Source organism: Dermacentor variabilis, chromosome 1 (genome assembly GCF_050947875.1).
Source record: "Dermacentor variabilis isolate Ectoservices chromosome 1, ASM5094787v1, whole genome shotgun sequence".
NCBI lineage: Eukaryota > Metazoa > Arthropoda > Arachnida > Ixodida > Ixodidae > Dermacentor > Dermacentor variabilis.
This window is the reverse complement of record NC_134568.1, coordinates 176,894,683-176,909,759: the sequence shown is the minus strand read 5'-3', so window position 1 is coordinate 176,909,759 and position 15,077 is coordinate 176,894,683. Positions and strand designations below refer to the sequence as shown.

Here is a 15,077-nt window from a genome sequence, read left to right as displayed (position 1 = left end):
TGCACCAGCAATGTTTGCGGTAGTACGGCATACTGATTCTGATCCTCTGTAAGTGCAAATTTATATGCTAACTTCCCTGAACACTGTAAAATAAGTTACATCCTAAAAAGTGAAAAAGGGTGTAAATGTGTCTGTAACTCACTCCCTTTGGGTGTCCGTTATATAGATAACACCCTAAGGGTGTGAGTTATAGACACATTTACACCATTTTTCACGTTTTAGGGTGTAAATTATTTTACAGTGAACTGAGGAATCTCTGTGTATATGTGTATAGACATGCCCTAGATTACCTATGACCACTGCTTCTTTTTCTTTCTTCGTGGTAGTAGATCACCGACATTCACTTGTTACAGATGAGTCACTGGCTCTTGGACGTAACGTCGGGCGCCTGGCTTATGGCCTCAGGTTTTACTCCGTTTTTGGTAACGACGTGGCGTTTCAACACTTATACATTGTGTATGCGTCTGCCCCCTAGTATGAGCTCTGGTTTATGATTATTCTTGTGCAAATTAAAGTTAAACTTCCCAGGCTGAAGCGACACACACGATGGAAATTCACCGAGACGGACCCATGTGACGGCGCAGACACGAAATGTGGTTGCAGATGCTGATAATATAAGACGGCACTCGTAAGGCGTAGTGTTAGTCGACGACAAAGCCAGGTCTCTGTTGTTTTTATGCAGACGAAGGATCTGATATAGTATTTAGTATGGGAAGTGCTTAATATCCAACCTTGGGAAAGTTGACTGCGTCAATCCTCAGCATTCCTGGTACGTGAAAGAGTTGTTGTCTCCAGCCAGCACTTTAGCTCTGACGAGATGAGGACCGGGGGCGGAGAACTCTCTCAATGCAAACGTGGCAGTGGTCTGCAACTTAGATATATTTTATGATTATGGGGAGAAGCATTCAATGGACGTATTTGAACCGCACTTACATTAGAAAAGTTTTAATACCCATGTGTTTGTAATTCCCTCTGCAGACACTTCCTATATCTCGACAGCATTTCTTATACCTCGACTTCAAACCTGCCCCGAAATAAAGTATTTCCACCAGGTACAGCGTGGCGAAATAGCCTGTATAATGCCTCGCCCCTTTCGTCATCTGTACATCTTTTGTTACAGCTATTCATTCCACTACAATGCTTTCTTAATATTTATTCTACTTGTATTATGGAAACAACAAGTTCCTGTCTAGGTGCTGTGATTGGAGCGAATATTCTGCATATCTAGTATGCTATGTGAGACAGCCGCATCCTCCATCAGCTTCAGTGCAATTTCCTTGCCGTTCAGCATTTCAAGCACATCAAGGGAAGCTGATCATCTTTAATTGTTAAAAATAAAATGTGCACCACTGGTTGTTTAAGTAATGCAGCTGTCCGAGTGCGTTCCAATCAGCTGATCAGTCCATAGTTTCTAGGGTTCTACAAATACCCGGCAAGGATACCTCCACAGTGATCACAGGCAGCTACTATAGTACAGTATTGTGCAGCATAGTATAACGAATGGCTGATTCTTATCATGCAACGTGCGCAATCATATAGTTACATGAGCTAATCGTAAGGAAGGCATTGTTCTGCTTAGCTGGAGAAATACGTCTTTCAAGCCGTCAAAATAGATTGATTTCTGGTGAGCAAACTGCAATGATGTCTGAGCGCTAGTCATTCCATGCACCAACACGTAACATATAAGTAGAATGACCTACTCGTAGTACACATAGGTGGATGCTGTTCTGAGGACTACCGAAGAACTGAGAAGGTTGTCTTTCTACGACATGCATCAACAATATGCCGGCTGTTAAGAGATGTGCCATTATGCCTGACGGCCTGTGAACGCAGAACATCGCAATAGAGTGCTAGTAAAATATTCTTGCCCACCCACGAGGGGACGTTCGAGACGCACCCCTCTGCACAGGTGGGAAGTCTTGCCACTGAGGATAGTGGCTGTCTTCGCTAGTAGCTTCGGTTGGAAGCAAGCAGACGCTGAAGAAATTACGAAAATTACAAAATCTCTTAGATAAATGAGTTAGATAGTTAGGAAATGCATCTCTAACATGGATCAGCCCTATCTGGACACAGCCGATAGTGCCTAGCATCTGGAGGAGCATTTTGTAGCCACAACGCCTCGCTCTCAACTTTTCTTGTCCAATCACTGCCGGTTGTTGGTTCAGCCGTACAACCTGGACGTTACCCTCCCCTCCTACAAGCCGGCCTTCGCTACAATGTCACGTCTATAACTACGTTCGCTGAGTAGACAAGAAATATGAAACACTCCTTGATCTTATACACAACGAACGTATAAGAGCACACATATAACACTTATTAAACGGTATGCCTGCATCGAAATTTTATAGTCACTGGTACTTCGTTATTGTGTGTGGTCAGTCAACTAACCGATCATTGAGCTTGGCCAAAGCTCATATATTTTCGACATAGTTTTTATTGCGAAATCTTCACCCTACATGCAGAATGTAAACTTACAACAGTGAAGAGGACCACAAGCTTATGTTTACGGTAAGTTCCCAGAAAAGGCCCACCAGCACAGCTGGCATAATAAGTGCTGACAAGTAGAATTTCACTTGGCGAATGCGGATGTACGAGAATACGAAACCATGGGCCCTATAATGTAAAACTATTTTAATATGTTTTTATTCCAATCTCCTGACGTCAAATTTGCGTAACCGCCGACGCAAGCATCGGGCGTTCAACCGCAGGATTGTCTGAACAGACCAATGAAACGCTCTCCTCGTTCATAGGAGGTCACTTTTGTTTGCTTGAAAAACGAATAACATTGTCTATACTGAGCGGCTTGTCTTATCTAATTGGCTGACAAGAGGCGAGGAGCACGGTCAAGTGGCGAGGGATCCTATGGGGCCGAGCCACTGCACTGAATATCGATAATCGGATGAAGAAGGTGGTGCCGGCGTCTGCGATTGGTCCGGTTTCTCTTACTTAGCTTGCGGTGGCTCGTCGACAATCATGGCGTATTGCAACGGAAGCTTAAAAATGACGCTAAACCGGATCCTCAGCAAAGAAGAGTTGGCAGAACGAGGTCGTAAACGTGCCGAAAGTTCTCGAAAACGTTACACGGCCACGCAAAAAGTTTTATCACATGAAAATAAACGCATGCTCTCCGGCAGGTGCGAGTCGCCAGTGCCTGAGCGATCGGCGACAGCCATCTTTTATTCCTTTTGGCAACGGGGCAGCCAGTGGCTATTCAGAAAAAAAATCAGTTTTGTTCGGCATACCAATGCGTCTTTAAGGCGTACACGTCACTTTGACGCCGTGAGTTCTTGCGGTTTTGTAACGTCGCGTGGCAGGCAGGTGAAATGGCTGCAACCCGAAAACTTTTGACCAATAGCCGAGGGCAAAGGTCGAAAAGCGTCGAATCAGAAATAACTGATTTTCTTTTGTTCGGTCAAATCATGCATAATCAGTGTGCACACTTAATTTCAGATGGGGAGCTATCACGGTTTTCGTGACGTCGCGTGACAGACAGGTGAAGTGGGGGTGGTCCAAAAATGTTTTTGACCAATCGCCGTGAGCTGATTTCAGAATTGGAATAGAAAAGTTTCGAATAGTTTTACGTTATAGCGCCCCATGACCCTTATTCTGGAAATGGTACTCAATCTATCAATAAATCGATAAGTCGATCAACCGGTCACTTTATTTCAACATCAAAAGTGACATACGATCAGTCACAACAGGGATGCTGCGGAGTGAAAGAAAAAAAGTCATTAAGGCTTGACAAATGCTTTCATCCCGTTTCATAAAGCAATAGCAACAGCTGTGTTTGCAAAAACTCCGAATTTTATACACTGTCAAACATGTAGTAAGTCTTACACTGGGTGCACATTATACGCACTGTGACATACACGGGAAAGTGTTTGTAGAAAGGGAAGATACCTTTATTTTATTGTGGCATAGAGTTTAGTGTTATTGGGAGTAAACAGCGGGTAATTTGGCGACCGTAGTTAGTACGTGTGTAAGGAATTTTCTAAATCTGTGCACCGCATGTACTGTACGAGCGGGCGTGTAGAGTTAAATCTGCTAACTCTCTTCAGGAAGGAGTCGTTCGTTTTCCGACCAGTGTGAAATCACTTCGATAAAAACGAATTTTAGATGCCAGTGATTGGTTGTAAGTTAACGGTATCGAAAATAGGTTTAATGTGTCAATCGCGTAGAACGCCTACAATTATCCACACAGCTTTCTTTCTGTGGTCAATTCCGTTGTCGAGAACGGATGCCTCGTGGCCCCTCAGTGGTTGTGCCTGTTCCACGACATTAAGGAAATGGAACACACTTGAAGTGACTAACCGGTACCTACACTCCATGGCCTCATCTATGAAATTACGACTTTGACCCGGTTTAACTCGACGGGAAGAAACGTTACGATGTCGCCTCTAAGTAGGAGTTTCTGTTACGAACACCGCCTACCCATTCTCAGTTGAAATGGCGGGACAGTGCCAACTGCAACACATGAGGTGTAGGAATAACCCCAAAACAACGCCTGTATGAGTGCTCACCATACGAAGAAGAGTGCCTTGCCCTTCGGACAGATTTATAAAACTTAGATTCCAAACCTTTTACAGAAGTGAAAATTCTGGGACCGTAGCCATAGCCGTAGGTTGAAACTTCGCGCCTTTTCTCTAGTACAGTTTGTGTCAAGTTGCGCGTGCCTTAAGTTTCTCTAAATGCTTCAGCTGGGCAGGTATTGCCTCAGACTATAACTGAGGGTTTCAAGCTTTGAGAAAAGACGCTGAAGTTACAGCTGCCGTCCTCAAAAGCAAGACAGCTACACTGAATGGCTCTTGTTTGTGTTGTGCGAACCCAACGAGCGGATTTGACTGAGTGCTGCGAAAAGTAGCCGTGAAACATCACCTTAGGCACGCCGGAGGGGGACTGTGCCAGGGCGTGACTCACAAAGGCAAAGAATCAAGGTGTTCAGCCGTCAAAGTGCCAGACTTTGAAGTGCCAGCAGTTAAGCCTCATTCACTGCATATTCTTTTGCCGCTGGTTGGGGAACATCCAGAACCTTTCTCATATTCCCACCTTGTAAGGATCCCACGGTTTCGCACTGAGTGTTAGACAGCGACGTCAGGGGGTAATGACATTAGAAAATTTTAGATTATGAGACGCAAGAGACTTGTGTTCTGCGCGCGTGAGCAAGTCACTTGGATCCCAGCAAAATCCAAGAAGACATTGGGGTGGGGGACTTTGGATCTGATACTCTGATTAACGGAAAAAGGCATTAACTTTTCAAGAATATAAAGCGGTCTTCCTGCATGTAAGGTAGTTTCTACAGCATTCGTTCATAATGCAATCGTATTCATGAAAACAATGTCACAATGAGAACGAATTCTCTTAGCACGCCGCCAGCGCTATAGAATTTTGTCTGAACCATTCAGACAAGATCCGGAAACCAATTACGAGAAGCTTTCAATAGTCCGTAGAGTGAATCGAACATCTATCTATCTATCTATCTATCTATCTATCTATCTATCTATCTATCTATCTATCTATCTATCTATCTATCTATCTATCTATCTAGAACTGTCTGTCTGTCTGTCTGTCTGTCTGTCTGTCTGTCTGTCTGTCTGTCTGTCTGTCTGTCTGTCTGTCTGTCTGTCTGTCTGTCTGTCTGTCTGTCTGTCTGTCTGTCTGTCTGTCTGTCTGTCTGTCTGTCTGTCTGTCTGTCTGTCTGTCTGTCTGTCTGTCTGTCTGTCTGTCTGTCTGTCTGTCTGTCTGTCTGTCTGTCTGTCTGTCTGTCAACTTGGACAATACTGGGCACTGCCCGCGTGTCAGAACTGATGGAGGCAACTAAATTTCGTCAGGGCCTACACCCGCTGGGTGATGCTGGGGGATACAATCATAATTATTAAGTTTACAGACATGGAACAATCACAGAGAAAGAAAAGAACTGGTAGGGACAAGATGCTCCCGGTAGGGACACAGCGCCTGCCTGTTCAAGAAAAAATGTACACAGAAAAAAGTAGTGAAAAACTGCAGAGGGATTAACTGCAGAGAGAGAAAATATAAAGAAAGAAAAGAAAAATGGGCATATAAAGAAAGTGCACGCACTGCAGAAAACAGCACAAGAATGAGACATTGAGCTGCGCTACCAACAGTGCAGCATTCCACATCCGGCATGCGGTCCACGAATTCGCATAAAATTAGACCGCATCAGTAGTTACATGTTTATACTACAATCGAGAGCCTATATGCGTGGCATTGAACAGTAATAGAAGAACTTTGTGAGGTCATCACGTCTAGACGCACAGGAAAATAATATCGTGTAGTGTAGCACATCGTGCGTAAACTGAGAAAAAATATTTCAACTTTAAGCATATACAACCAAAAATACAAATACATTCGTTCGATAAGCATAATCCTGTACAGAACGCAAAAGTAAATTATGTACACCCCCTCACCCCCCCCCCCCTCCTAATAGAGTTGAATTCAGCCAGTGTGTTGAACGAACGCAAGAGCGTTTCAGAACTACACACGCTTGCTTTATATCTGTCAGTGCGTCTCCACACGCCCATTGAACTCCATGCCCAAGTGCAAGGAGTAGCGTAAACGAAATATACTAGGTTCAGTTGAGCTTCACTGCTGTCATCCTCCGAATTCGTTCCACGTTGATACGCCTTGAGAACTCTCACACTAAAATTCGTAAGTTGCAATGTGGGCCGTAAAGTAAATATTTAGAAACTAAATTGGCCAAATAATTAATTAATTAATTCGCAAATAAGTTGATTACGCCTTTTGATTTCTGGTGCAAGTAATGCCCGCCTCTTCGAGTAACCGAGCTCAAGTACTACAATTGTTCTCACTGCCACAGGCGATTTTTTTTTTTTTGCAGTCTTCGCAACAACGCTCAGTATACGTATAGAAACCGTCCCGCTCACCTTCAGCCCGCCTCACACAGCGAGAGAAAAACTACGGGAGTGATCACACAGCGCTGTGACACCCTCACGTCCCCCCCCCCGTCCCCCCTCGCCTACATTTACCGCCACACCAAGCCTGCCTAGACTTACGACGTCCTTGAGCCTAGCGCAACGCACCACAGGCCAGTTGAAGCGGTGGAAGGAAAGCGGCACGTGCCAGCCCGATTCTGCCAGGGATAGCAGTTAAGGCGAGAACCGAGGTGCCTAGGCACGCGCTCTCTTCTCGCGCGCCGAGTCCTGGAAGTCGCGTAATCTGCTGAGTTAAATGGCAAAGGAAGCTGCAGCACGGAATGTTCGCTTGCGAAAGGTGACGGCCCACGAGGCAATGCTCGCGGTCATCGAATCAAGTCTATTCATGTGCGTCCTTGGGCGCGTGACATCCCGCATGTTTAGTTAGCCAACGAGCGTTCACTGCAATGTATACTGCCGATCCACAATAATGCCAGGTTTACTTTGTCTAACGTTATGTACTAGGGACAAAGACTATTTCATGACACTAGACAAGCGCTTGTCTTCTTTCCTAGTTCACCATTTGTTTACTATTCTAATAGCTCGATAAGACAGTCAGTGCTTCAACCCTTATGACAAAACTGCCAGCTTCTTCATTCGCTTTGACTCCATTTACAACTTCCTTGTAACTCAGTTAAAACACTGGTGTTTCAAATTGATTACCACAAAATAACCGCTACATAATGAGCGCAGCTTACTATATCACCATATACATAGAAAGTAACATATTTTTTTTTTCTTTAAATGTCCATATACCTCCTCCTGTAGAAAGTTGCATCTAACGGCCGCTAGATCTGACTATACAAAAAGTAAAGAAAAGCTTTGTTTTCAGCGCTTGCCGTTACGTCCGCCGCGTTAAATCTTCAACACGCAATGTGCTACATGACAGGCGAACTCGCAAAAGAACTGACGGGAACCTCTGCTTTCGTGCCAAAAGTTGTGTTTCTCATCCGTGGCTAAGTACTTCTTTCTGTCTTACGTTCCACACTCTAAGCAAATAAAAGAAGGATGGCTTCAGGTGACCACACACAAAAAAAGAAAAAGCTAAAAGCAGCCATGCGCTCAAGCGTTGTTGGCATATCAGTAAAAACACAGCCAACCATCTGCTCGCCAAGAAAGACTGCTAAGCCAGTCACGTTGAAGCTTGCCAAGAAAACTCTAGTGGCCCACCCAAAGAACAGGCGACAGCGCTAAATTAATCTCTGCGCTTGCGCAGCCGCTAGATATAAGGCGTCCTCAACTACAAGCTGCGACAAAACACAAGCTAGGAGCACTGCGCTAGCCAACATTGTTTGTCGCAGAGTCAACCAAAAATAGTCGGCATTGCGGCATTTTAAGGTATAAGCTTGTGCGCCTCCAACAAAGACCCGTTTCTAACCGAAATGTCAGAAAACTGTTTGAAAACGTGCTCTGATTCCTGTTCCTGATTGATTGCATGCCATTTTTCCAGCCTTATTACCTCGTTGAATAGAGAAACCGGCTCACTTCGAGCCTCCACTAATAACAGAAGCCATGAGATATCCCGCACACAACGCACCGCATAGCGGCGTGCACTGGCCACGGCCACTCGGATGAGGACAGAGAAACTCGGCAGCCCTCTAAGGCAGAAATGCATCAGAAAAACGAGCGCCAAACCGGCCACTTGGTGTGAGAGGACAGCAATGTACTCATTAAATTATTGCTGTAACCAAGCGACTGCAGCATATGGGAACTATGCTCTGTGCCATTTAAGCTGTCGCTGATGATCCTAGTTCCCGAATTCAACCTTTTTTCTCTGTATTGATGCGGGCTCCACGATAGTAGCGGTGAAATTTCCTGTACCAGAAGCACCGAAGGAACACATACGTCAGTGGCTTAAGGCAATGTTCACCATAGTGGTTTGACGAGGTGTCTTGGTGCGAGCCTTACTCCAATGCGGTATGACGAGCACTACTGGAATGCCGACGGTAAATTGCAATATATGCAAGGTAATGGAAATTAAGTGCAGGATATATTGGATTGTTGTGGCACATGGGGGGAGGGGGGGGGGTAGGCACTGAATTCGCTTAAAGGCGGCTGCCACAGAGACTACATCAAAGAGAAACACCAGCAGTCGTCTCGACCGGCCTTGGTGTATGGTAGCTCAGCTACCGCGAGCCACCTACCGTATGACCTTCTTTTTTGTTTCCTCACAAGTAAAATACGAACCAGTTCTTCCCTACTTCGGCTCGTCCAATTGATACGTGCCTCACCGCCACCAACGAATACATAAAGAAAACCAGTATTGTACTGAGGTTTTATCCTGTGGTTTTACTTCGTTCTTATTTAACGATTATTTTTTTTTTTCGTGTCTCTGGTCAGTTCCCTAGACCAGGTCTTCAAAGACAGAACCTCGCAGTTCGTCCTTCCATATCTACTTTGTGCAACTATTTTCAACGAGCCTTCAAAGCCAGCAAGAAGCGAGCCGCGGTTAGCGAGGCATTCTCCGCTTGCAGGTCGACCTGCTAAGGACCGCTGCCTACAGTCATGCTTGTAAGAATCACTGAAAATCCCTACGCCAGTCCCTAACACAAGAGCATCGCGAAAGGAATAAATAAAAGCTGCAGAGAGAATTTGTGCTCCTCACAGCAAATGCCTTCCTTTCAAGCTTCAATGGAAACGTATAAAGGGGCGTTATCCGTCAGAATTTAATGAAGTAAAAAAAGTGCAGTTGTCGCATTTACAACCTTTATTTTGTTTTCTATCATATTACGTAAGGTTAACCTTCCAGTATACAATGTGAACTGTTATTCTTCATAACGCCATTGCTTCTCTTTATTGTCTGATGCTATAACTTTCGCGTGTTGTAACTTGAGAGAGTTCTTTTTTGTTATAGCTTAACAAACGATATATATGTATATACTAGATAAGGGCAAATTAGTAAAGGACATAAAGAACAAAGTGGAGAAGAACGGACGCTACCAGCAGCTGTTTACTCTCATTCCAACCGCCGATATATGTACAGTTTGTGGCACATGCGCGCCGTCGCATCCTCGCATCGCAGAGACACATGCTCCCGCACCTGATCCTAGGGCACGCTATGTCCAAGTTAACAGGAGCCGAACCAGTTTTTTGCTCTTGCCGCGGGCCTTGAAAGCAAATTTTCTTGTGAAAACGCGTGTCAAAGCGAACATATCGTGTTTGCGACATTATATGTATATATATATATATATATATATATATATATATATATATATATATATATATATATGTGTGTGTGTGTGTGTGTGTGTGTGTGTGTGTGTGTGTGTGTGTGTGTGTGTGTGTGTGTGTGTGTGTGTGTGTGTGTGTGTGTGTGTGTGTGTGTGTGTGTGTGTGTGTGTGTGTGTGTGTGTGTTTGTGTAAAATTTCACTACAACACACAAAACAAGATTGCACCCCATAACGGCACCTAACAAATAAACGCTAACAATAATTTTATGAATTAGTTTATTATTAAGCAAAAACAAGATCTCTGAAATCTTAAAAATGTTTGTACCCTATAAGGTTAAAAACAACACGGTGCCCTAAGAAATGTCAGGAAGACCCTAAGCTTCGGGGTATGTCCCAACACTAGTCAACACTGCATTCATGTTTGTTATGCTTAATTTTTTGGCGTAGCACACATATCAAAGTAAATGTCTAAACGGAAGCCATGAGGTATCGTGGACAGCTGATCATGTGTGTGTGCCAATGTTACTGGACACTCACAAAGTGATATCCTTGAGGCTGCGTTATGATATTATTTGTCGCAAAATGCCCTGCTGTCTATGTATTTGTACATATATTTTCATTATATTATGACTCGGAACCCGCGTCATGAATATTTCTTCCCAGCAGGAAGCGCACTTCCTGGTGACTTCATATCAGGGCGAGACATCAGTCACGAGTCTGAGCTGTATATTCCTCATCGTCCGTCCGCTTCCACTTATTCATTGGGCATTAAATAGAAGAGCAGTGTTTCAGAGGCCCAAAAAGCAAGGCTGAACTGAAATGAACATTTAGCAGGCGACCTTATAATTGAAACAACAATGTGCAAAGTGAACATTTTATTAACTTCGTGAATTCGTAAATTACGGTCTATTGTTAGGTACTCGCCGCTCCTAAAGTTTCAGTCCCGAAAATTCGTTTTAATAAAATCGTTATTTACTACTGCCTCCTGCTTCCTATTCTCTAGGAAGCCAGCATAATGAAAGGAAACGTGGCCTATTTGCTGTCCTAAAAATATTTGTGATATGTTGCTATATATGCAAGTCTCGAGCCAACACTGTTGAGATTCTTGGTTGTCTATTTAAAAAAAAATTAGTTTGTTTATCGCGTGTTTTTTTTTATTACTTCTTTTCGCTTCTATCATAAAAAATGCCTTTCAGTAACTTCCGCCTTTGGCCAGTGTGCACTTCCGGTCAGTTCACTATGTTCCGAGGTTTTCCCAGTTTTATTCTTTTTTTCGCTGCCATCGCTACTTGCACGTACGACATCGTGGAGAACGTGGCGTCACAGACATCGCTCCTTTTCGACTTACGCTGCTTCCTGCGAGCTTACGTGAATCCTCACCTTGCTAGCTGCAAAGTCTCGCCAGGTCCTCAAATTAAAAAAAGAAAGAAATTTCGCTGCACACAGGCGCGCTTTCTTCGAGAAACGCTTTCGGTCGCCTCGTCACCAGTCGGTGCAAGAAGCCAAGCAAACAGCTTGCACGCTTTCGTTTTCCCGGCATACCCACGTGAGTATTGACTCCCGAGTTCGACACCGGGTCCAAAGATGACGCAACCCGCAAGTGACTCAGGTCGACCTCGGCGCGGCTAGGCACTGCGACGCGCGCAGGATTCCTCGAGAGGCTGCGGCCATGTGGGTGCGCATGACCGTGCTCCCCGGACGCGCAGTTCAGCAGCGCGCTTGGCACTTGCACAGCGCATATTTTTGTATTGTTTCAGATCAAGCCAACTGCGTGATGACTGCGGCACCAGCTTGAACCCAGTCTCCAGTTACGCGGCCGCGGGGCAACATCTTTCGGGCCGAAGCCGCGCTAAGTTTAGCGCCGCCGATGCATGAGTGCGGGGAGAGCCTCCTCTCCCTTGTAAACGGCCCCTTCTCGTCTCGCTGGGCCGGCGGCGTCTGTGGAGGGTAGACAAACAGAACGACATTCCAGCCCGTTTTAAACTCTGGGTATTCAGTCCCTGTACACCGGGCTCTGGCAACAGAGAAGCAAAAGAACCCCCCAGTGTCGTTAATTGCGTCCATATTTTCATACTTCGCATCAAGTGAGTAAATCGGCAGGAAATAGCGAGAGCTTGAAGCCTCGGAAAGAACTACCGTTTTACTCTCTGCTTTTTTACCTTCCTTTGGGCCGGCGGAAGAGAGAGCCTCCTGGCGTTGCCCCTCCCCTTTCCCGCTGCTTCTCGGTAGATGCGCTTGGCTTTTACAACACGTCACGCTGACGAAACTCCGCCTTCCGAGAAGCCAGTGCACCTCCTCCCTCTCCGCGACTACTACTGACGCAGCCCCGGGGCGCCGCTTTATAGGCGTACTCTGAATCTCAGTCGGCGCACGAGTCGAGCACTCGAACAGTCGGACGCCGCCGCCGAAGCACTAGCTCTGAGCGCAATGGAAGACAGCACCAAGGTTCCGCTGACGCCCGGCTCGATCATCAACGTGCCGCTGGGCGCCACGCTGGAGATGCAGCTTAAGCTGCCCACTGAATCTGGTGGCGGCATTATGGTGCCCGCCGGCTGCGAGACCGACGAGGGCCAGACGGTGATGAAAAAGACCACGCAGTCTCGCACTGAGACGCAGCAGTCCAAGCGCGTGGCTACGCACGGCGACCAGACGGTCAGCGAGTCCAGTCAAGCCGTGCGAAAGATGATGCAGGACACTCGTTCCATGGTGCACCAGTCTTCCACCGAGTCCAACGAATCCCAGCGAATCGTGAAGAAGACGACTGCGCAGCAGGTGAGTTTCGTGTTGCCCAAGCGGCTGTTTTAACATTTTGCCCTATACGGAGCGGAAATAATGTGCTAGCTTGAACTGTCGCCGAGCGAGCACGTTATTGGCCGTTCCAGCCAAGACAGAACTGCTAGTTCAACGTGCAGACTCGTTCTACATCTAGCGACCGCTTTAACCTCAACAGCATAGAAAAAAGTCGTGTAACCTTATGATTCTGCAGTAAGTAAAATTTCTCATTGTTGTGCAAGCACTCGTGATCCCATGAGCTGAGGTTAGGGCCCGTCACCATGTCCAACATATGTGCCTTCCTGCGCATTTTCCGTAACGGTCTATTCATTTTCTATTCTTTTCGCACTTCGTCATTAGGTCGAACGTCGCTGTGCCTCTGTTATCGCCTAAACAGGCCATTCGACTCGGCGTCTGATAAGAAAACAATGAAAAATGTAATGGATCGTTACGAATGCGGCCTTTGTTTTCTTCAAGCTAATGATAAAGAAACGCAAAGGCGTTTTCCTAAAGCGCGTTCTTCGCGGCGACTCTGACAATATTCAGTACTTTTCAAGGCTGTATTTCATTAGTCGTCCTGAGTGTCAAGGGCTGAATTCATAAAGCTTTTCGTTCGTAGTGCTGTTTGCCATTGGCCGCCACCGTCTGTAATCAAATGTGTTGCCTCAGGATTGGCTGAAATTTGCCCTACAAACAATTATAGCATAAGAGCTTTTCGTGAATACAAGCCCAGGGGCCAAATTCACAACACGTTTCGTTCTTAAGTGCTCTTTGCGACTGGTTGGCTGCCTTCACGAATGATATGTCAAGCATCTGCACTGGCTGGCGTTCGCCCTTACAAACAATTCTAGCGCAAGGACCTTTAGTAAATGTGGGAACCGGGACCGAATTCCCCGAAGAAGCTCTTAGACTAGCACTGCTCGTAAAAGCAGATGCTGCAGCCAATCGTTACAAATATTAGCGATGGCCGCCGTCGAATGACAAACAGGTCTCACGAGCGAAATGTTTTGTGCATTCATCCCCAGGACCCATGTCCACAGAACTTCTTCCACGTTAGAGCATCGCCTCATTGGCTAGTATTCGGGCTACCGCCCGTAATGATAGCCATCGGCGTGATAGCGAGACGATTCTCGATGCAACGGCCAATCGTGAGCCGCAATTGCATCAGTTAAGCTTTGTGAATACAATCCTACTTTTCTTTGTAGTTTTTTATTGCAGTGCCTCGTCTCGTTTATGTTGGATGTGGTGACTATGCGTCACGTTAGGCGTCCAATTCAGTGTAAACAGCAGCGTGTTCACAGCGGCACTCCAAGTGTGCGTCAACGTGAAGCTTGCCTAAACGAGACACTTCGTTGGCCGGACTTATTTTAAGCCAGCTTAAAAGCAACCAGGTTGTCAATTTTTTGTGCAGCTTTACATACGCTAGTCCACCCCGTTACTTTCGAAAGCTAGAGCATAACCTTCGGAAGACGAATATATCTCTCTATTTCTTATATTTCGATTGAGAAGCTAATCCCTGCACGCGAAACGGTGTTTCTTGTTCGGGCCCAGTTTGATATGTTCGTTTGTCTTTCGTTTACAGCAAATGAAGTACTCGAAGCAGACCTTCTCATCGACCAGCAGCTTTGAGTCCTCTCACAACTGACCTGGCAAGCCGGGGACGGCGGCTTTTGGCTGTGACGACCTCGTGGACCTCTCTCATTCACTACTCCGTTGAAATAATGCACAGAGCCTATTTACTACGGACGTACCACATCGCTCAATAAACAATTTTTATGTAATAGCATTTGTGTCTTAGACTACGTTTTTCTTCGAAGAAGGCATAACTCAAATAGAAGCTATGCCCTTTCAGTATATACTTCTACCGCGTCGCACTAGCACAGTGTCACTTTTTTGTTAGTTCCATGCTTACATTTACCCGCTTACCCAGATACTACACATGCACCACCGTTTTCGCCTCATAAAACAATCTTATATGAGCCTAAGTTACAAGAAAAGAATGAATTGCCATTAATATGTAAGTGTACGCAGAGAACGCGAAGCCAGGCAGGCGATATACATAATAAATTGCCTATACGATGATACATAATCTCAGCGTTATTTTCCAGTTTCTTCAGACTTTGATGTAAATTACCAAGACATTGCGGTTACACAAGATTACGTTCCTGTAGTTAAAAAAATAAA

At 45.5% G+C, this 15,077-nt stretch overlaps 2 protein-coding genes across 2 annotated transcripts in view; both read left to right on the top strand.

The window, feature by feature from the left end:
• LOC142588450 (uncharacterized) overlaps nt 1-15,077 on the top strand; it is a 117,893-nt gene that overhangs the window by 73,703 nt on the left and 29,113 nt on the right. The window lies entirely within an intron of this gene.
• On the top strand, nt 12,298-14,679 carry LOC142588457 (uncharacterized). The gene is made up of 2 exons (XM_075700221.1): nt 12,298-12,893; nt 14,476-14,679. Exons 1-2 carry the CDS (start codon nt 12,549-12,551, stop codon nt 14,536-14,538), a joined length of 408 nt encoding a protein of 135 aa, XP_075556336.1. The 5' UTR covers nt 12,298-12,548; the 3' UTR covers nt 14,539-14,679.

Coding starts and splice junctions, on each gene's coding strand:
- LOC142588457 (XM_075700221.1), top strand. CDS start 12,549: ATGGAAGACAGCACCAAGGTTCCGCTGACGCCCGGCTCGATCATCAAC. Junction 12,894..14,475: donor AGAAGACGACTGCGCAGCAG/GTGAGTTTCGTG, acceptor TTTCGTTTACAG/CAAATGAAGTACTCGAAGCA.